The sequence below is a fragment of the Choloepus didactylus genome, chromosome 7 (genome assembly GCF_015220235.1).
Source record: "Choloepus didactylus isolate mChoDid1 chromosome 7, mChoDid1.pri, whole genome shotgun sequence".
NCBI lineage: Eukaryota > Metazoa > Chordata > Mammalia > Pilosa > Megalonychidae > Choloepus > Choloepus didactylus.
In genome coordinates this window covers 104137315-104161145 of record NC_051313.1, presented here as the reverse complement: position 1 = coordinate 104161145, position 23831 = coordinate 104137315, and the positions used below count along the sequence as shown (strand labels likewise).

At 36.7% G+C, this 23831-nt stretch overlaps 1 protein-coding gene across 3 annotated transcripts in view; it reads left to right on the top strand.

The window, feature by feature from the left end:
• LOC119539768 (CD2 associated protein) overlaps nucleotides 1-23831 on the top strand; it is a 180297-nt gene that overhangs the window by 70995 nt on the left and 85471 nt on the right. For all 3 annotated transcript variants that reach the window (XM_037843532.1, XM_037843534.1, XM_037843533.1), the window contains exon 3: nucleotides 18490-18643. In XM_037843532.1, the coding sequence (XP_037699460.1) occupies nucleotides 18490-18643 (154 nt within the window). The remainder of the gene's footprint in view (nucleotides 1-18489; nucleotides 18644-23831) is intronic.

Genomic DNA, 23831 nt, shown 5'->3' with positions numbered 1-23831 from the left:
TTTGGGTGTAAAGTCTAGGAAGTGGCCGCCTAATACAAGGTCTTGAAGATGTTTTCCTACATTATCTTCTAGGAGTTTTATGGTACTTTCTTTTATATGAGATCTTTGGTCCATTTTGAGTAATTTTTGTGTAGGGGGTGAGGTAGGGGTCCTCTTTCATTCTTTTGGATATGGATATCCAACTCTTCCAGCCCCATTTGTTGAAAAGACCATTATGGCTCAGTTCAGTGGCTTTGGGGGCCTTATCAAGATCAGTCGGCCATAGATCTGAGGGTCTATCTCGAATTCTCAGTTCGATTCCATTGATCTATATGTCTATCTTTGTGCCAGTACCATGCTGTTTTGGCAACTGTGGCTTTATGATAAGCTTCAAAGTCAGGGAGTGTAAGTCCTCCACTTCGTTTTTCTTTTTTTAGAGTGTCTTTAGCAATTCGAGGCATCTTCCCTTTCCAAAAAATTTGATAACTAGCTTTTCCAAGTCTGCAAAGTAGGTTGTTGGAATTTTGATTGGGATTGCATTGAATCTGTAGATGAATTTGGGTAGAAATTGACATCTTAATGACATTTAGCCTTCCTATCCATGAACATGGAATATTTTTCCATCTTTTAAGGTCCCCTTCTATTTCTTTTAGTAGAGTTATGTAGTTTTCTTTGTATAGGTCTTTTACATCTTTGGTTAAGTTTATTCCCAGGTACTTGATTTTTTTAGTTGCTATTGAAAATGGTATCTTTTTCTTGAGTGTCTCTTCAGTTTGTTCATTTCTAGCATATAGAAACATTACTGACTTATGTGCATTAACCTTGTATCCCGCTACTTTGCTAAATTTGTTTATTAGCTCTAGTAGCTGTATCGTCGATTTCTCAGGGTTTTCTAGATATAAGATCATATCATCTGCAAACAATGACAGTTTTACTTCTTCTTTTCCAATTTGGATGCCTTTTATTTCTTTGTCTTGCCGGATTGCCCTGGCTAGCACTTCCAGCACAATGTTGAATAACAGTGGTGATAGTCGGCATCCTTGTCTTGTTCCTGATCTTAGAGGGAAGGCTTTCAGTCTCTCACCATTGAGTACTATGCTGGCTGTGGGTTTTTCATATATGCTCTTTATCATGTTGAGGAAGTTTCCTTCAATTCCTACCTTTTGAAGTGTTTTTATCAAAAAGGGATGTTGGATTTTGTCAAATGCTTTTTCAGCATCTATTGAGATGATCAATTGATTTTTCCCTTTTGACTTGTTAATGTGTTGTAATACATTGATTGATTTTCTTATGTTGAACCATCCTTGCATGCCTGGAATGAACCCCACTTGGTCATGGTGTATGATTTTTTTAATGTGTCTTTGGATTCGATTTGCAAGTATTTTGTTGAGGATTTTTGCATCTATATTCATTAGGGAGATTGGCCGGTAGTTTTCCTTTTTTGTAACATCTTTGCCTGGTTTTGGTATTAGATTGATGTTAGCTTCATAAAATGAGTTAGGTAGTGTTCCATTTTCTTCAATGTTTTGAAAGAGTTTGAGTAAGATTGGTGTCAGTTCTTTCTGGAAAGTTTGGTAGAATTCCCCTGTGAAGCCATCTGGCCCTGGGCATTTATTTGTGGGAAGATTTTTGATGACTGATTGGATCTCTTTGCTTGTGATGGGTTGGTTGAGGTCTTCTATTTCTTCTCTGGTCAGTCTAGGTTGTTCATATGTTTCCAGGAAATTGTCCATTTCCTCTACATTATCCAGTTTGTTGCCATACAGTTGTTCATAGTATCCTCTTATAATTTTTTTAATATCTTCAGGATCTGCAGTTATGTCACCTTTTTCATTCATTATTTTGTTTATATGGGTCTTCTCTCTTTTTGATTTTGTCAGTCTAGCGAGGGGCTTGTCAATCTTGTTGATCTTGTCAAAGAACCAACTTTTGGTGATATTTATCCTCTCTATTGTTTTTTTGTTCTCTATGTCATTTATTTCTGCTTTAATCCTTGTGATTTCTTTTCTTCTACTTGGTTTAGGATTGGTTTGCTGTTCATTTTCTAGCTTCTTCAGTTGATCCATTAGTTCTTTGATTTTGGCTCTTTCTTCCTTTTTAATATATGCGTTTAGTGCTATAAATTTCCCCCTTAGCACTGCTTTTGCTGCATCCCATAGATTTTGGTATATTGTGTTCTCATTTTCATTCGTCTCTATATATTTAGCAATTTCTCTTGCTATTTCTTCTTTAACCCACTGATTGTTTAGGAGTGTGTTGTTTAACCTCCAGGTATTTGTGAATTTTCTAAGTCTCTGATGGTTATTGACTTCTAATTGTATTCCATTGTGGTCAGAGAATGTGCTTTGAATAATTTGAATCTTTTTAAATTTATTGAGGCTTGTTTTATGTCCCAGCATATGATCTATTCTGGAGAAAGTTCCATGAGCACTAGAAAAGTATGTGTATCCTGGTGATTTGGGATGTAATGTCCTGTATATGTCTGTTAAATCTAATTCATTTATCAGATTGTTTAGGTTTTCAATTTCCTTATTGGTCTTCTGTCTGGTTGATCTATCTATAGGAGAGAGTGATGTGTTGAAGTCTCCCACAATTATTGTGGAAACATCAATTGCTTCCTTTAGTTTTACCAGTGTTTCTCTCATGTATTTTGTGGCACCTTGATTGGGTGCATAGACATTTACGATTGTTATTTCTTCTTGCTGAATTGCCCCTTTCATTAGTATGTAGTGGCCTTCTTTGTCTCTCAAAACATCCCTGCATTTGAAGTCTATGTTATCTGAGATTAATATTGCTACACCTGCTTTCTTTTGGCTGTAGCTTGCATGAAATATTTTTTTCCATCCTTTCACTTTCAGTTTCTTTGTGTCCCTGTGTCTAAGATGAGTCTCTTGTATGCAACATATTGATGGTTCATTTTTTTTGATCCATTCTGCGAATCTATATCTTTTAATTGGGGAGTTTAATCCATTTACATTCAACGTTATAACCGTGAAGGCATTTCTTGAATCAGCCATCTTATCCTTTGGTTTATGTTTGTCATATTTTTCCCCTCTCTCTATTAATATCCTTTATTGTACCCATACCGAATCTCTTTAGTACTGAACCTTTCTCCAAGTCTCTCTGTTCTTTCTTTGTTTCTCTGTCTGTAGAGCTCCCTTGAGTATCTCCAGTAGGGCAGGTCTCTTGTTAGCAAATTCTCTCAGCATTTGTTTGTCTGTGAAAAATTTAAGCTCTCCCTCAAATTTGAAGGAGAGCTTTGCTGGATAAAGTATTCTTGGCTGGAAATTTTTCTCACTCCGAATTTTAAATATATCGTGCCACTGCCTTCTTGCCTCCATGGTGGCTGCTGAGTAGTCACTACTTAGTCTTATGCTGTTTCCTTTGTATGTGGTGAATTGCTTTTCTCTTGCTGCTTTCAGAACTTGCTCCTTCTCTTCTGTGTTTGACAGTGTGATCAGTATATGTCTCGGAGTGGGTTTATTTGGATTTATTCTATTTGGAGTTCGCTGAGCATTTATGATTTGTGTATTTATGTTGTTTAGAAGATTTGGGAAGTTTTCCCCAACAATTTCTTTGAATACTCTTCCTAGACCTTTACCCTTTTCTTCCCCTTCTGGGACACCAATGAGTCTTTTTTTTTAATCATCATTTTATTGAGATATATTCACATACCACGCAGTCATACAAAACAAATTGTCTTGTACTATGAGTGTCCAGAATCTTTTTAATTTGGTCAACAGTTTCTTTAATTTCCATAAGATCATCCATTTTTTTATTTAGTCTTGCAATGTGTTCTTTATGCTCTTCTAGTGTCTTCTTGATTTCCTTTATCTCCCGTTGTATGGTCTCATTGTTCATCTTTAGTTCTTTGAGTAGCTGCTCTAGGTGCTGTGTCTCTTCTGGTCTTTTGATTTGGGTGCTTGGGCTTGGGTTATCCATATCGTCTGGTTTTTTCATATGCTTTATAATTTTCTGTTGTTTTTGGCCTCTTGGCATTTGCTGAACTTGATAGGGTTTTTTTAGGATTTGTAGACCAATTGAAGTCCTTATCTCTAATTTATCGGATCTACAGCTTCGTGGAGTACACTTTCTCTAACTAACCAGCAGGTGGCGTCCACAAGCCACCTGTTCTCCACAAGCCAGTTCTCCCCTGCTTAGCCTTTTTGGTGAGTGGGGGAGTGAGTCTTGTGGGGTCCAATTGGTGTACCAAGCTTGCGTGTGTAGTTGGTGTTGCCTGTCCTGTATATGGGGCGTGTTTCTGGGCAGTCAGGGAGAGGGGGGTGGCTCTAACAATCAAATCTCCCTGGTGATCCTAGATTTTTAAAGCTGCTGCAATAGTCTAATCCTTCAGTTCAGTCCTGCCACAGTTTGTCTCTGCCACTGACCCACAAGTCCTTGGTATTGGCGTATGGCTCCTGAGACTTGCAAGTGGGCCCCTCTTCCAGGCCGTGCACCCCGGGTCCTCTGTTGAGGGATGACTGTGGTATGTCACAGGTGAGTGCCGTCCCCCCAGGGCAGTTCTGGGCTGCTGGGCTGTGTAGGGAGGCTCCCAGTCTGCTGAAATGATGGCTGAATGGGGCTTTGTTAATTCACACTGCTCTACCTTCCCAACTCTGGGACAATCAGCTGAGGTTGCAGGGAAGGCTAATGTCCACGCCCAGTTTTGTGGTGTGTGCCTGTTATTTGAAGCACTTCCGTCACACTGGGTTGTCTGGGGCAGTTCTGGGCTATGGGGCTGGCGATGGGCAGGAGTGTTTCCTGTCCACCAGGATGATGGCTGTGAGCGGACACCCCCCTTTTCTTGGGAAGTTGTGGTGTTTAGTGAATTTTCTCAGCCACTGGATTATTGCGTTTTGTCTCAGAGCTCTCCTAGTTCTGCTCTTGACTTGACCTGCCCAAATAGCAAGTCTTTGAAGCTTTCTCTGTTGGGCTTCTTAGAGTAATTGTTTTAGAAAAAGAAAAAACGATTAAAAAAAAAAAAAAAAAAAAAGGGCCTTCCTCGGAGATCTAATGGGTTATTGAAATGCTAAGAGACAAAGCAACCAGGGCCATTAAGGAAAGGTCCACAGGGCAGAGAGATCAGCTTTTGTTTGGGATTTGCATATGCGCCTCAGGGCCCTTCCCCTTTCTATGTTCACCAGAACTCCAAAAATCCTCCGCTTTTATTTTCGAGTTTTTCGTGTTGTTTTTTTTCTATGCCTGTCTCCTCTCTGCTGGGCTGGCTGCTCTCAGATTCTCTGGTGTCTGGTCTCAGTCTATCTATGGTTGGAGTTTGCGTCAGTAGAATGAGTTTCCGATAAGAACTGCCACTGCAGTTCTCCCTTCTCCTTCCCGGAGCTGACAGCCCCTCCTCCCCCGGGACTGAGCCTGGCAGGGAGGGGCGCGGGTCCCCTGGCCGCAAAAACTTACAGATTTCGCTGATCTCAGCAGTTCCACGTTTTCATGAGTGTTGTATGAAGTATGCCCAAAGTCAGATTGCTCTGTGGTGTCCAGTCCACGCAGTTCCTGGCTTTCTACCTACTTTCCTGGAGGAGTAACTAAAACATACAGCTCACCAGTCTGCCATCTTGCCCCGCCTCCTCGTAATTTGAGTTTTCTATTGTCTAGTCATCTGATTTCCTTGGTTACCCCAGTCAGATTTTCCCATACCGGAATGGGTTCAGGTCTCAGAATGGGGCTATATTCAGTGTCAGGTTTCCCTGAGGGTGTGTCTTAGAATATTGACAGACTTTCCTCGTCGCTGTGCTTTTCCTAACCTGCCCAGCTGGTGGCTTCTGTCAGCCTGTCTCTCCCAACTGGTGTAAGGAGGTGTAGCCCCTTTAATTCTCCACTTAGGTTGTTTCTCTTTTGACTGTTTCCCCTAGGCCCTGGGGTCTGAGTTCTGAAGGGAGGGCTGGCACTAGGGCTGGGCCCCACCTCCTTCCTCTTGGGGAAGATATACCCCCTAGGGAGCTATCTTCTGCATTTGAATTGCTCCTTTGTCTCTCTGACTCTGTTAACTCTACCTCTTTCTGGGTCAAAGCGCTGCGAGCTGAAAATGGCTGAGACTCTCTCCACTGAGCCATTCAGGTTGAGAGAGAGAAAAAGGGAGAGAAAGCCCCCTTTCAGAGCCAGTCCACAGCCCCGCCAGTTTCACCCGTCGGTCAGAGAGAGCACCCAGTCTTCTGGGCTCCCTTTCCCAGGGCACAGGCATTTTCTGGCTCTCTAAGGTCAGTCATCTTTACAAGCCTCTGTATTTTTCCTTCTTTTTTTAATTTTTTGTTTCCATCAGCCCCACCTTGTCTCCACTGGGAGTGACCTCAGGGTACTTTGCTGCTTGATAGGGGTTTGTCTGTGTTTGTAGCTTGTATTCAGCACTCTACATTTGTTAATTAAAAACCCCAGTTGGAGCTAGGCTGAGCTTTATTTGCTTGCTCCAGGAATGCTGCCTTCTCTCACAGTGATGTCTTGCAGCTCAGCCTGCCATGGTGGGAGGGGCCTCTGGCACTGCTCCACTTTTTACTTACAGATTTTATGCTGTGATCTCAGCCATTTGACTCAATCCAGGTTGGTATACAATGTGTGGATAGTCATGGTTGTCCCCCAGAAGTTGTTTCAGATTATTTACTAGTTGTTCCTGGTTGTTTATTAGTTGCTCAAGGGAACTAACTAAATTCCACACCTCTCTGTGCCACCATCTTGCCCCTCCTCTCATTCTTTTTAATGCTGAATAATAATATTCCATTGTATGTATATACCAAAATTTGTTTATCCATTCATCTTGATGGACAGTTGAGCTGCCTCTATCTTTTGGAACTGGGAATAATGCTGCTGTGAACATCAGTGTGAAAATATCTGTTTGCAACTATGCTTTCAATTTGAGTATATACCTAGAAATGGGATTGACAGGTCATATGGTAGTTCTATACTTGACTTCCTAAGAAACCACCCAACTGTTTTCCACAGTGGCTGCCCCATTTTACATTCCCACCAACAGTGAACAACTATGCCTGTTTCTCCATATCCTCTTCAACATTTGTTGCTTTCTGTTTTTTTTTTTTTAAATAGTAGCCACTCTAGTAGGTATGAAATGATCTCTCAGTGTGGTTTTGATTTGCATTTCCCTAATGGCTAATGATGTGCATCTTTTCATGTGCTGTTTGGGCCATTTTTATGTCTTTTTTGGAAAAATGTCTATTCGAGTCTTTTGCCCATTTTCTAAATGGGTTGTTTGTTTTTTCATTGTTGAGTTATAGGTTTTCTTTATATGTTCTGAATATTGAACCTTATCAGATATGTGGTTTCCAAATGTTTTCTTCCATTGAGTAGGTTGTCTTTTCACTTTCACGATAAAACCCTTCAATGCAGAAAAGTTTGTGAATTTTGATGAGGTCCCATTTGTCTGTTTTTTTCTTTTGTTTCTTGTGCTTTGGGTGTAAAGTCTAAGAAACCATTGGCTAACACAGGGTCCTGAAAATGCTTCCCTGTGTTTTCATCTAGGAGTTTTATAGTTCTGGTTCTTATATTTCTATGATCCAATTTGTGTTGATTTTTGTGTATTGTGTGAGGAGGAAGGGGTCCACTTTCATTGCACATGTGCATCCAGTTTTCCCAGCACCATTTGTTGAAGAGGCTATTCTTTCCCCATTGAGTCGACTTTGAATCCTTGTCAAAACCCAGTTGGCCATAAATGTGAGGGCTGATTTCTGAACTTTCAGTTCTTTTCCATTGGTTTATATGTCTGTCCTTTTGCCAGTACCCTGCCGTTTTGATTGCTGTGGCTTTGTAAGAAGTTTTAAATTCTGAAAGTGTGAGTCCTCCAGCTTGACTCTTCTTTTTCAAGATGCCTTTGGTTATTTGGAGCCCCTCACCCTTCCATATAAATTTGTTGATTGGTTTTTTCCATTTCTGTAAAGAAGGCTGTTGGAATTTTGATTGTGATTTTGTTGAATCTGTGAAGTACTTTGGGTAGAATTGACATTTTAGGAATATTTAGTCTTCTAATCCATGAACAGTGAATGTCTTTCCATTTATTTAAATCTTCTTTGATTTCTTTTAGCAATGTTTTGTAATTATTTGTATTATACTGAATTTTAATTGCCTAGTTAATTTTTATATATTTTTTGTAAACTGTACAGTAGTATGAGGTTAAAAGACACAATCTATCTTGTTAACATTTATATAACCAGTCAATGCTTGGTAGTTGGCAAGTGCTGAGTAATTGTAGAAATAATCAGAGGATGAACATTCATTATAATGCAAAGGAGCAGAAAGGCAGTATTATTCTATTGTGTAAATATTTTTGCCTCAGTGTGTAATGAAACTGGAATTTCATTAATGAATAGTATCCATTCAGGGTTTTAGTTATTTAGATTGATATTTGTAGGCATAATGTACATTGCCAGAAATAGTTTCTACATTTAAAAAGTAATGATTTTTTTCATCTATCTCCATGTAACATTCAAATGAATGTCATTTTAGAATTCATGGTCGTTGATGTCATACTAAAATGATCAGATTTTAGGAATAAAAAATATTCTTTAAGAACTATCCTTTTAAACCATTTATCCATGCCAGAGCTTCCCAAACACCCTTTATTTTTTTTTTTTTTTTCTGTTTGGTTGATCTTTTAAAATGCCGTTTTATTGAGATGTATTCACGTAACATACAATCCGCCAACTTGTGCAATTAGTTGTTCATAGTATCATGATATAGCTGTGCATTCAAAGCCACAGTCAATCTTTGAACATTTTCATTACTCCAAAAAATAAAATTAAAATAAAAAAAACATCCAGAACATTCCATTTCCTTCCTTTTCCCATTGTTCATTTACTTACTTTTTTTAAACACTCATTGTTTTTTTTAACTTTTTCAAAAAATTAAAAAGACAAACAATAAAAAAAACATTTCAAACAAAACCAAAACAAAGGTATAATAGTCTAAATAACTACATTGCTTCCAACATGTTCCTACCCTACCCTAAGAAAATAAACAAGCTATAACCAAAGAAATAAGAAATACAAACAACCTAAAGTAACTACATTGCTGCCAACTTGTTCCTACCATACTCTCCAAAAATTAACAAGCCATAGTCATTCCTGAGCATTCCCATAACATTAAGTTTACCCTCCATTACTTATGTGTTCTTACTAGATTATCATTCCACCTTCATTATTTGCTGTGTATCGCTAGGTCCTCTATATTCTACAATATAAACCATTTAATTTACATGAGTTCACATTAGTGGTAACATACAATATCTCTGTTTTTGTGCCTGACTTAGTTCACTCAGCATTATGTCTTCAAGGTTCATCCATGTTGTCATATGTTTCACAACTTCGTTCTTTCTTACTGCCGTATAGTATTCCATTGTGTGTATACATGAAATTTTATCTCCTCATCTGTTGAAGGACATTTGGATTTTTGCATCTCTTGACAATTGTGAATAATGCTGCTATCAACATCAGTGTGCAAATATCTGTTCTTGTCCCTGCTTTCAGATCTTCTGGATATATACCGAGAAGTGAAATTCCTGGATTGGAGGGTAACTCTATATCTAGTTTTCTAAGGACCTGACAGACTGTCTTCCAGAGTTGCTGTACTGTTATACAGTCTGACCAGCAATGACTAAGAGTCCCAATTTCTCCACATCCTCTCCAGCATTTGTGGTTTCCTGTTTGTTTAATGGCAGCCAATCTGATTGGTGTGAGATGATATCTTATTGTGGTATTGATTTGCATCTCCCTAATTGCTAGTGAAGATGAACATTTTTTCTTGTTTTTTTTGGCTATTTATATTTCCTCTTCAGAGAGCTGTCGTTTCATATCTTTTGCCCATTTTATAATTGGGCTGTTTGTACTATTGTTGAGTTGTAGGATTTCTTTATATATGCAAGATGTCAGTCTTTTGTCAGATACATGGCTTCCAAATATTTTTTCCCATTCAGTTGGCTGCCTCTTCACCTTTTTGACAAATTCCTTTGAGGTGCAGAAGCTTTTAATTTTGAGGAGTTCCCATTTATCTATTTTTTCTTATTTTGGTTGTGCTTTGGGTGTAAAGTCTAAGAAGTGACTTCCTAATAAAAGGTCTTGAAGATGTTTCCCTGCATTGTCTTCTAGGAGTTTTATGGTACTGTCTCTTACATGGAGGTCTTTAATCCATTTTGAGTTAATTTTTGTGTAGGGTGTGAGGTAGGGTTCCTCTTTCATTCTTTTGGATATGGATATCCAGCTCTCCCAGCCCCATTTGTTGAATAGACAGTTATGTCCCACTTCAGTGGATTTGGGGGCCTTATCAAAGATCAATCATAGATTTGAGGGTCTATCTCCAAATTCTCAATTCGATTCCATTGATCAGTATGTCTGTTTTTGTGCCAGTACCATGCTGTTTTTGACTACTGTGGCTTTGTAATAAGCTTCAAAGTCAGAGAGTGTAAGTCCTCCCACGTTTTCTTTTTTGGGATATTTTTAGCAATTTGAGACATCTTTCCCTTCCAAATAAATTTGATAACTAGCTTTTCAAAATCTGCAAAGTTGGTAGTTGGAATTTTGATTGAATCTAGATAAGTTTGGGTAGAATTGACATCTTAATGACATTTAGCCTTCATATCCATGAACTTGGAATATTTTCCCATCTTTTTAGGTCCCCTTCTATTTCTTTTAGTAAAGTTATGTAATTTTCTATGTATAGGTCTTTTACATCCTTGGTTAAGTTTATTCCTAGGTTCTTGATTTTTTTAGTTGCTATTGAGAATGGAATCTTTTTCTTTAGGGTCTCTTCAGCTACGTCATTTCTGGTGTATAGGAACATTACTGACTTAATGTGCATTAGTCTTGTATCCCACTACTTTGCTAAATTTGCTTATTAGCTCCAATGCTGTGTCGCTGATTTCTCAGGGTTTTCCAGTTACAAGATCATGTTATCTGCAAATAATTACAATTTTACTTCTTCCTTTCCAATTTGGATGACTTTTATTTGTTTGTCTTGCTGGATTTCTCTGGCTAGCGCCTCTAGCACAATGTTGAATAACAGTGGTGACAGTGGGCATCCTTGTCTCGTTTCTGATCTTAGAGGGAAGGCTTTCAGACTCTTGTCATTGAGTACTATACTGGCTGTGGGTTTTTCATATATGCCCTTTATTATGTTGAGGAGGTTTCCTTCAATTCCTACCTTTTGAGTTGTTTTTATCAAAAAAGAATGCTGGATTTTTTCAAATGCTTTTTCAGCATCTATTGAGATGATCATTTGATTTTTCCCTTTTATTTTGTTAAGGTGTTGTATTGCACTGATTGATTTTCTTTTGTTGAACCATCCTTGCATGCCTGTAATGAACCCCACTTGGTCATGATATATGATTTTTTTAATGTGTTTTTGGATTTGATTTGCAAGTATTTTGTCAAGAATTTTTACATCCATATTCATAAGGGAGATTGGCCTCTAGTTTTCCTTTCTTGTAGCGTCTTTACCTGGTTTTGATATTAGAGTGATGTTAGCTTCATGAAATGAGTTAGTTAGTGTTCCATTTTCTTCAGTGTTTTGAAAAACATTGGTGTCAGTTCTTTTTGGAAAGTTTGGTAGAATTCCCCTGTGAAGCTGTTTGGCTCTGGGCATTTATTTGTGGCAAGTTTTTTGATGACTGATTGGATCTCTTTGCTTGTGATTGGTTTGTTGAGGTCTTCTGTTTCTTCTCTGGTCAGTCTTTGTTGTTCATATGTTTCTAGGAAATTGTCCATTTCCTCTGCATTATCTAGTTTGTTGGCTTACAGTTGTTCATAGTATCCTCTTATTTTTTTTTAAATTTCTTCGGGTTTCACAGTAATGTTGCCTCTCTCATGTATTACTTTTTGTTTATTTGGGTCTTCTCTCTTTTTGTTTTTGTCTGTCTAGTTAGGGGCTTGTCAATCTTGTTGAGTTCCCAGAGAACCAACTTGGGGTTTTATTTATTCTATCTATTGCTTTTTTTTTCTCTGTCATTTATTTCTGCTTTAATCCTTGTTATTTCTTTTCTTCTACTTGGTTTAGGTAGAATAATAATAAATAAAATAAAATGCTGTTCATTTTCTAGCTTCTTCATTTGTTTCGTTAGTTCTTTGATTTTAGCTCTTTCTTCCTTTTTGATGTATGCATTTAGAGGTCTCAGTTTCTCCCTCAATACTGCCTTCACTGCATCCCATAAGTTTTGATATGTTGTCTTGTTTTCGTTCATCTCTAAATATTTAGCAATTTCTCTTGGTATTTCTTCTTTAACCCACTGATTGTTTAGGAGTGTGTTGTTTAACCTCCAGATATTTGTGAATATTCTAAATCTTTGATGGTTATTGATTTCTAATTGTATTCTATTGTGGTCAGAAAATGTGCTTTGAATAATTTGAATCTTTTTAAATTTATTGAGGTTTGATTTATGGCCCAGCATGTGATTCTGGAGAAAGTTTCATGAGCACTAGAGAAGAATGTGTATTGTAGTGATTTGGGATGTATTGTTGTACTCTGTCTGTGAACTCAAAGTTGTTCATCACATTGTTTAGTTTTTCAGTTTCCTTATTGGTCCTCTGTCTGTTTTGATCTATCTGTAGGAGAGAGTGATGTACTGAAGTCTCCCACAACTATTGTGGCAATATCTATTGCTTCCTTCAGTTTTGTCAATGTTTGTCTCATGTACTTTGGTGCACCTTTATTGGGTGCATAGACGTTTATGATTGTTATTTCTTCTGTTGAATTGTCCCTTTTATTCATATATAGTGCCTTTCTTTGTCTCTTACAGCATCCTTGCATTTGAAGTCTATTTTATCTGAGGTTAATATTGCTGCTCCTGCTTTCTTTTGCCTGTAGCTTGCCTGGAATATTTTTTTCCACCCTTTCACTTTGAATTTCTTTGTGTCTCTGGGTGTAAGATGAGTCTCCTGTAAGCAACATATTGATGGTTCATATTTTTTAATCCATTAAGCCATTCTATATCTTTTAATTGGGGAGCTTAGTCGATTCACATTCAATGCTATTACTGTGAAAGCATTTCTTTAATCAGCCATTATATCCTTCAGTTTCTATTTGTCAGCTATATTTTTCCCTTTCTCTCTTTATTTCCTTTAACATGCCCTTCCTAAAACTCTTTAGTTCTGAACCCTTCTCCATACCTCTCTCTCCTTTCTTTTTTTCTCTGCTGGTGGGGCTCCCTTTAGTATCTCTTGTAGGGCAGGTCTCTTGTTAGGAAATACTCTCAGAATCTGTTTGTCTGTGAAGATTTTAAGCTCTCCTTCAAATTTGAAGGAGAGCTTTGCTGGATAACGACTTCTTGATTGGCAATTTTTCTCTTTCATACAACTGCCTTTTCACCTTCATGGTGGCAACTTAGTAGTCACTACTTAGTTTTATGTTGTTTCCCTTGTATGTGGTGAATTGCTTCTCTCTTGGTGCTTTCAGAACTTGCTCCTTCTCTTCAGCATTTGACAGTCTGATCAGAATATGTCTCAGTGGGTTTATTTGAATTTATTGTGTTTGGAGTTCGTTGGGCATCTATCATTTGTGTATTTATGCCATTTAGAAGAATTGGGAAGTTTTCCCCAACAGTGTCTTTGAATGCTCTTTCTAGTCCTTTACCATTCTCTTCCCCTTCTGGAACACCAGTTATTCTTATATTTGTGTGCTTCATGTTGTCCATCATATCCCTGAGATCCATTTCAAATATTCTGATTTTTTTCTCCATTCATTCTTTTGTACTTTCACTCTCCAAACATTTTCTTCCAGTTTGCTTACTTGTTCTTTGAGTTCATCTAATCTGCTGTTGTGTGTTTCCACGATCTTTTTAATTTGATCAACAGTTTCTTTTATTTCTATAAGCTTATCTATTTTTTTATTTACTCTTGCAGATTCTTCTTTATGCTCTTCTAGGGTCTTCTTGATGTCTTTTATATCCTGATCCATGATCTTGTTGTTTGTGATTACTTCTTTGATTAATTGCTCCAAGTTCTGTTTCTTCTCTGGTTTTTGGATTTGGGTGTTTGGGTTATCCATATTTTCTGGTTTCTTCATATGCTTTAAAATTTTCTGTTGTTTTCAGCCTCTTGGCATTTGCTTATCTTGACAGGTTCTTTTAGAATATTCAGGCTTATTTGAACAATTATGTGTTATTTGACAGAGCTGCAGCTTGGTGGAGTGCACTTTCTCTTACTTACCAGCAGATGGCGCCCCCTAGCCACCTATTACCCTCAAGGCAGCTTTCCCCAATTTCATCTGTGCAGCGAGTGGGGGTCCAAACTTTGTGGAGATCCAATCAGTGCACCAATTTTCCATGTGCTGTTGGGATTGCCGGCCCTGAGACTGGGGGGTTTGCCCTGTGCAGTTAGGCAGAGAAGATGGCTTTAAGATCCAGAACTCCCAGCTGTTCCCAGGGCTGCAACTGTAATACCCTGGGGCTGTTGCACGAGTCCAACCCTTCAGCTCACGTTCCCCGCAGTCCCTCTCTTCTGTGGGCCCACAAGTCCCTGGGATTGGTGTAGGCTCTTGCACTTCATGTGGGACCTCACCTCTAAGCTGTGCACTCTATGGGCTTCTGTGGAGGAAGACTGCACAGCGTGGCAGATGAGTGGAATCCTCAACAGGAGCTCTCAGCTGCAGTGCTATGAAGGGGCGTCTCCCAGCCTACTGAAAAGATGGCTGTGTGGGGCATGGTAACTTCCCACTTCCCACCTGCTGCACTGGCCCATTCCTGGCTCTGGGAAAGTTAGTTGCGGGTGTGTGAAAGGCTGTCACCCATGCCAGATACTGAGGCTGGTGCCTGGGGCCTGGAAGGCACTCCCCATGGTGCTTGACCATGTGGCTCTTGCTGCTGGATCTCCAGCCACTTTTTGGGTTTTTAAACTAACCCCCCTCCAAATGCCGACCCCAGGTTTCTCCCCACCGCGCCACCAAGCGCCGTTTCCCCAGCAGCTCAAACACTCACTCTATTCCTAATGCAGTCTCTTGGTTTCACCAAGTACACAGTCACTGTAGATGTAGCAGACCTTGTCCAGCCAGTAGAACCCTGGAACTGCTATTCTGGAGCACTTTCTATCTTTTATCTGGTGTTTTTCATGGAGGAGTATTTTGCTCTGTCTCTCCTAATCTGCCATCTTGGATCCTCCCCCAAACTCTTTTTAATGTCTCAGTCATTATTTCATGGTGCCTGTTGACCCAAAGAAATACCTAATAGTTGCACTGAAGTGTTAAATCCAAATAACTTAGTAATATTTATTGCCTAGCGACCTAGTCATTAAAAAATGCAATAAACAGGAATTGAAAGAAAAATATTTTTTTCTTAACTAGAGTTACTTATTATGATATGTACACCTGTTGGTTATAGCACAACTTCTCAAACCTTGAAATTAGATTGGTCACACCTACTTTTATTTCATGTTCTATATTGATTTTTGCATGGCACTTGCTTTTTATCATATCATCCTCTCACAACTCTTCTTCACAAATATATCTGATGTAATTGAAAGAAATGTGGTGTGAACTAATGCTGAAACTTGTGAACTACTTTGAGCTAGTAATTCTATGTCTGGCAGATATCTTTCCCTAAACATTCAGGGAATGTTTGTTCAGGCAGTCGGGTGCTTCAGGGCACAGTTTGTAAACTATGAATCTGTGCAAATAATTGGAGGTAAAACAATGTCTTAATTTCTATGGATTCCTTTCTTAACCTAACTTAATTTTTCAATCTGAAATATATTGGAGTTCCTGTTTGCTAATGCTGCCATTATGCAAAATACCAGAAATGGATTGGCTTTTATAAAGGCAGTTTATTTGGTTAAAAAGTTACAGTCCTAAGACAAATAAAAGTGTCCAACTAAGGCATGAACAATTGTGTACCTTCACTGAAGAAAGGCTGTTAGCGTCCAGAAAACTTCTGTTAGCTGGGAAGGCACATGGCTGATGGACAGACACCAGATGATCCCAGATTGTGATCTAGCTCCTCTATTGGCTCCTGTGGGTTCTTGGTTCTTTCTCCCAGGACGTTTCTCTCTAAGTGTCTGGTGGTGCTGTCTTAGCATATCCCAGGCACACTTTGGGCTTCATTTCTTAGCTAAACGTTCTTCTGTCTGCATCTGCAAGCATGTGTAAGCATCAGGATCAGCAAATGTTTGGCCCTGTGTGGCTGTTTTTAAAGTACTCCAGTAAACTAATCAAGACCCATGCTGAATGGGCGGGGCCACACCTCCATGGAAATAATCTAATCAAACTTATCTCCCACAGTTGGGTGAGTCACATCTTCATGGGAAGAACCTAATCCAAATATCACACAAGATTGGATTAAAATATCATGGCTTTTTCTTGGGGGACATAATATATCCACACTGGCACAATTAATTACTTTTCATTGAATTTAAAAAGCTAGCAAATTATCAATTCTCTAGGATTTGCAAAATGTCTTAGTGTCCTTTTCAGAAGATACTTTTCTAGCAATCCACATAAGACATAGTTTTTCCCACCTTTCTTAATTAAACTTTCCGTCTATGGGGAAGGATGGCAACATATTCTCACTCATGGTTATATGGACTCTGATCTGCCTGTCCTCATTCTTTTTATATTTTGGTAAATAAGAATAATTTTGGATTTTAATGGTGATTTAATTATATTAACACAAGCACATAGTCTTTCTGACAGTAATTTTTTTTTCAAACACAGTACATTTTAGTTTTCACTACAGAAGATTCTCTTATCTTGAAGTCCAATAACAGAATACTTTTTTGTGGTTGGAGTACAAATTCTTTAACTATATAGGTGGCAGATGCTTCTTGGTAAATGGTTTGTTTCTTACCTCATGGTTAATTTAATGAAAAGAACTTAAGTTCAGTATCAAATTGATCATTTTTCTGCTGCGTGGTTTCTGTTTTTAAATGTCTTGTTTAAGGAAATGTTTTCACCACTGAAGTTACAAAAAACGTTCTTTGATCTCTACAATTTTTATAGTTTTGTTTAACACATCTATGTCTTGAATAAACCTGGACTAGGCTTTGGATGTTGTTTGAAATAGGGATCCAATTTCATTCTGTAGTCCCCAAATATAGGATGTTAGTTTCACAAGCATGGTATAGTTTAAGATTCTGTCTTTTCCCTACTATGTGTCTGTTATAAATCTAGTTTGTTTGTTTATGGACTTTTGTTTCATTTATCAGCATCTCTCTTTTTAGGCCAGTACCACCGTGTCTAAATTACCGTATTATAGTTATTCTTTATATCTTGGTATAAAAAAGTCCCCTTGCTTTTTTCTTCTTGAAGTTTGTTGGCTGTTCTTGGTCTTTTGTTCTTCTATATGAATTTGGAACCAACTTGTTGAATTGCTCTTCCCAATCTGTGGTATATTTATCGTAATTGCATTGCATCATTAAGCCAGTTTTGGAAGTATTGAGTTTTTAATCACTGAATATGGCGTAATTTCTTTGTTTTCTTTTCATGTCTTTCAATAAAATTTCTTACTTTTTTTCACGAAGGGTTATACACATCTTCTGTTAAACCTATTTATAGGTCTTTAATTTTTTTTGTTTTAACGTTTTTTTAAATTATAGTTTTAAACAGTTTCTGGTATATAGAAATGTAATTGATTTTTGTATATTGATTTTATATCCAGTAACCTTGCTAAATTTTTATACTTTTATTGATTTATCTGTGCATTCTTTGGGGTTTTCCATGTATGCATGTAATCACGTATGGATAATAATAACCCTTAAACTTTTTATTACCATCAGAGTAAGACCTTTTTGCTGAGTCTACACTCATTGAGATCTCTGTTTAGCTGGCAGGCAGTGGTATGATTGCAGTAGTTGTTTATAATCTTTTCATATTGGCTGATAACATCCATTGTGATTAGTCCATGCTCATGCGCTACCAGTTTGAGGTTTTTGAAGGTCAGTTCTGCTCTTATCCCACTCTGAGACTCAGATAACTTAGATCAGGAGCCACCAAACTACAGGCCACTGGCCAAATCTGGCCTCCACTTGCTGTAAGAGCTAAGAAGTTTTTTAAATGTTAGAAAAAATCAAAAGAAGAATAAGGTTTCATGACATGAAAATTTTATGAAATTGAAATTGTAGTGTCCATAAATAAAATTTTGTTGAAACATAGCTGTGCTCATTCATTAAATGTATGACTGCTTTTGTACTTACCAATGGCAGAGTTGACTGGTTGCAACAGAGTCTATTTGACCTGCAAATCTTATAATATTTAATATTTTGGTCTTACTTAGTTTGCCCACCCCTGACAGACTTCTTGACTCAGGGTTTCTTTGTGTATGAGGGTGGGGATGGGATTTCAGCCTCCCTTTCTTAATTTCCATGTCCAGTTTTGGTAGGACTTATATTCATAATGAGCTACTTTCACCATAGTGTTTCACATTTTTCAGATATGTTTGGGCAGAGAAAAAGGTTCAAAACTGTTTATACTTGATTTATGTAGCAATAACTGTGCCTGTTTTTTTTGTATTTTATTTATCAGGATTTACTTTAAATATTATACAACTTAATTTTCCTGTTTGCTGATTTCCATTTTTTATAGGAAATTAAGAGAGAGACAGAATCCAGGGATGACAATTTGCCCATCAAACGAGAAAGGCATGGGAATGTGGCAAGTCTTGTACAACGAATAAGCACCTATGGACTTCCAGCTGGAGGAATTCAGCCACATCCACAAACCAAAAACATTAAGAAGAGTATGTAAATAATTTTTTTCCTGCTTACTGCCATCAAAATGGAAGGATATAAATATTGTTCATAAATTTTGTTAAGAAAAATTAGCTCAATCTTCTGTAGCAGACTGCAGTTACTTTCTTCTTCTTCCTATAATACTAATTACTGTTGTGTATAATAAATCTTCATTTTCATTTCATGTGCAGTCAGTAACATATTAATCAAGTAGGAGTCACTGACAGCTGTCTACAAGCATTACAAATAAAAAATGCAGCTTTGTTTTCTTATTAGTCCTACAGACTGCTGTATAGTAACACTTTGCCTCAGTTATTTTTTTTTAAGGATTAACTTACCTATTTTTTTATTAGAGAAGTTTTAGATTTAGAGGACAGTCATGCTCAGTCGTGTTTTAATAGCATTTATTTAATGAGATGCCAAAATGCAGGCTATTCCTAAAGCACTACAGATGCCAGAAGTTTCATAGTCTTATTTCTTTAGTGATTAGACATATGAATGCATACATTCAGTCTCCCAAAGGTGATTGACCCATCAGAGTGCCTTTTAAGTATTTGGTACTCTGTAAATATGTTAGAAAAACAAAAGCAACCTGGCAGTAGAGGGAGAGCACTAATTTAGAATCAGATGTGGGTTTGACTCCCTCATATGACCTCAGGCAGATCATTTACTCTTTTGAGTTTTATTTTATTAGTATGTTAAAAAGGCTAATATATCTGATCTCTTGAGGTTTTTGTGAAGATTAATCCAAGAGTTCAATAAGCATTTATTGAGTGACTTACTATTCAATTCAAGTTATTAATTTTATACCTGTTATCTGCTAGCCACTGAGCTCTTGAGTTGTGGGTAAGTGATAAAGAAAACAGATATGTTCCTGCTACAGTGAGCTTATAGTCTTAAAGACGTCAATAAAAAAATGTAAAATATTAGACATATGCAAAGAAGTACAAGATTGTGTGGGAACAGATATCAAATGTTTTAACATACCAAACCTGAAGCCCCTTGAAAGATTCAGTACTTAACTACTATTTTCAATTTGATTTGATAAGTAGTAAATACATTAACCACATAAATTGTAGTGTCTTAATCTCTTGTGGTACCAAATAAACAACAAAGAAATTTTGTTTTATGTACATTTTACAAATTGGAAATATAAGGGTATCTGTGATTTTTAGGGTCCATTATAGCTCTAATAGCCTGTTACCTTATATGCTACTGTATGTTAAGTTTAGGGAAACTTCATTTCTTTGAGCTACATCATTCTTTGATTATTTTCAGAAAAATAAAACAAATTTCATTATACTGAGACAGAACAGTTAAAGAGTTTTTCATGCTCTTTGTTTCCCAGAAAATGCAATGCCCAAACTTTATTTAGATAGTACGCATACTGCTTTTTCAGCCTAGTGCCCGAAGGTGAACCGTTTCAATAGTTCTAATGGTCCTGGATGCTAAACCTCTGTTTGCTTGGAGATTGGGAGACAGATAACAGAGAGTATGTCCAGATCCTAAACTGAACCTCTATGTGGAATTTTTGTGCCCAGGGAGAGATTTTAGGCCCATGAAAGAGTTAATTATGACCTCTGCCCATGGTAAAATCCCATTAAAACTTTCTTTAGTTCTATTGAACGGCGAACGGACAAGTTTTTTCATAAATAGGTCCACAAGGTTATGACTGTGTCACTCATTTTGTCTCCTAATAGGAAAGGATGCAGTAAATTTCACCTTTTTTAAGAACACTTACCATAATTTTTTTCTTGTAATCAGGAAAAGCCATTATGTAGTTGGTGCCAGGAGGCTTGGGTTTTTCCCAGCGGTTCCTCGGTAACTAGTTTTTAAATATGTGTGCTGCAAGGACTAAATTGGTCATTTGGTGCCAGCTAATGTTTAAAACAGAATGCACGCTATTCCTGCTCCCTGTTTTCCTGTCATTTGTGTATTATTGTTTTTATTTATTAAATCTGAACTATTTTGTTACTCTTTTTACATCATATCCCTAATTCACAAGATAGATTTTATTCAAAGGTAGTTCATTGCTATGTTAAATAGTGGTGAAAACTACTAACCAATACTAGTGAAACAAATATATACCAAAACCATTGTAAAAGTCCATAGTATTAACACTACAGCGTGACTATTCAATTTAAATCTCTGTGTGCCAAGACAAGTGAATTTCCATGTGTGCTGATTTTGTCTAAACAACTGAAAAGGAGAGGTTCAGATAAGTGGTGTGATGTTGGATATCTGAAAGCTAGATTTTATTGAAGCAGTGAGCTATTTTTCCCTATTCCTCAATGTGTTGGCTTTTTTGTGGAACCAGATCATGAAGCCATTAAATCTATTGTTATCACTAAGTTAAGTATGATAATTTCTCTGGTAAAACAGACATATTTTCTAGAGCAAGCACTAAATAGTGTTTTCTGGGACGTGGTTGATAACTGTTGTGCTAAAGTCTGAGAAAGAGACAACTTTACACTTCTCATAACAAAAAAGGTGCAAGTTTGTTTGTTCCGAATAGATAGATCTATTTTTCAGAACCATGAAATTCTTTCTACTCTTAAGGACCTACATCTGAAAATTAAGGATTTTCTGTTTGATTGGAAAAAATTAAGGAAAATAACATTACTGAATATGAAATTTCACACAGTTTAATTACAGTGTTTTTAAAAAATTTTATATAAAGCATTTTTTAAAAATTTTTTTGAAATTTTTATACACTTATGTGTCTTATCATCTGAGGATACCAAGATCATGAGAAACACTGTTAGTGGTAGGCTCTTAAGTATGCCAAATAAATTTCTGGATCATGTCTCAGAACTTAGCTCAGTAGGGGAAAAGCATCAAATTACTATAAAATAGAAATGATAGTAATAGTTAACTCATAAAATTTTGTGAGTACTAATACACAAAGTACTTAAAAGAAGTGCTTGATAAATATTTGCTATTATTATTATATTATTATTATTATGTTTTGTACTAATAAGAACCCTGTTAGAGGCATATGTAATGTAATGACTCAGATGAAGGGGCAGATCTAAATGGGGTTGTCGAGCAAGATGTATTTATGCTGCTTCTTAAAGTAGGACATAAGATTTACATGAAGATTGGGGAATATCACCTTCCAGGTAGAATTGCTACCCTTTGGCAGTGACGCAGACTCAATTACATGGGGTTTTCAGGGAATGAGGATCCAGCATGGCTAGACTGCATGGGTTATGTTAAAGCACTTTATAATTTGTAAAGGAAATAGCATGGTATTGTGGAAAGACAGATACTAGGCTTAGGAGTCAGAAATAGATATATCTAATTTTGCCTCTTTTTAGCTCTTTGATCTTGGGCAGATTAACTTTCTGAGTTTCTGTTTTCTTATTGATAAGATGATGATACATTTTTATGATCTGTTGTGTGGAAGGTGTGAAGCACTTAGAATAATACTGACCCCCAAAAAACAGGAAGTATGTCTCTACCTTTGTTGCCTGTATTTTCTTGCTTATTAATAGCTTTACTTATAAAACACTGATTTAAAAATACTTTTTTATCATTAATTTCTTTGTAGATCTGAAAAGCTATATGGAGGTCACTTATAAGAAAAATGCTATCGTTATTTTAAAAATTGACTTAATTTCATGCATCCTTTTATTGATTACTCTTCCACCTATTCTGCTTTTTTCTTCTGTGCTTAGCATGGGTCCTGATATGTTGTAGAAATTCAGTAAATATTTATTGACAAATTTGTTTGGGTAGACAATGTGTATGCAATTTGAAGTGTGAAAAATCTCAAAATTCCTTTAATAGTGCTGCCAATTGAATCAGTAGATGAATTCAGTATAGGCACTCACTCAGCTTGTTAGTGAATTTCAATAGGAAATCATATGAAAAAGTTTTACTTTCCTTTTTTAAATAAATGACTCACTGTAGTAGTAATAAGGGTTTTTTTAAAAGATGTTTTTTTATCTAATGCTGTACTTTTCTTTGAAAAATGAAAAATTCCTTTCTAAATAATTTTGAAAACAATTTTGAAAAAGCGCTCTGGATAATTAGGCTTAGTGTGAGATGAAAACAATAAGTGAAAAAGGCTCTTTATTAAACTATAACTAGCCTACTTAAAGGTAATTGAAATACCTTGAGAGGGGTTAATTAATATTCTTTTCATTCACCTTAACTCTGATTTAAAAAAATATTGACACATTAAAAGAAGCAAATCACATTTTTTTAAAGGTCCAAAATTATCAGAAAAATAGAAAGAAATTTCTTCCTTGAATAATACTGTAAGCAAAATAGTTTTTTATTTTCAATAATATGGATCTTTTGCTCCTTGTGTATGTGGTGGTGACCCCAAAGAACCCATTTCTGAAAACGTTTTCCCAAGGTCACTGCATCAGCTTTTAAGGGCTATATTTATTTCTAGTGTAACAGATGAGAAGTTTTCTGCAGCATTAGAGACATGAAGAAAGATGACCTTGGAAAAATTTTACTGTGAATTCTAGGTTAGTTTATTTTTATTTTTATTTTTATTTTTATTTTTATTTTTATTTTTATTTTTATTTTATTTTGAAATAAATTCAAAGTTACATGAATAGCTGCAAAAACAATACTAGCCCCATACACAGAATTCCATCATACCCTGACCCCCTCCCCCGATAGCTCAATCCACCAACTTTAACATGCTGTCACATCACTGTTTCTTTCCCTCCCTATCTATCATCCATCGTATATTTCTCTGTCTTCTGAACATATGAGAGTTAGCTGCACACATCCTCGAACATACACTGTAATTCATGTATGTACTTCCCATGAACAAGAACATTGTTTTATGTAATTCCATTAAGCACAGCTAAGAAGTATAAGAGATTCAACAATGATACCATGCTTACATTCTTTTTTTATCTTCATTTTATTGAGATATATTCACATACAACGCAGTCATACAAAACAAATCGTACATTTGATTGTTCGCAGTACCATTACATAGTTGTACATTCATCACCTAAATCAATCCCTGACACCTTCATTAGCACACACACAAAAATAACAAGAATAATAATTAAAGTGAAAAAGAGCAATTGAAGTAAAAAAGAACACTGGGTACCTTTGTCTGTTTGTTTGTTTCCTTCCCCTATTTTTCTACTCATCCATCCATAAACTACACAAAGTGGAGTGTGGTCCTTATGGCTTTTCCAATCCCATTGTCACCCCTCA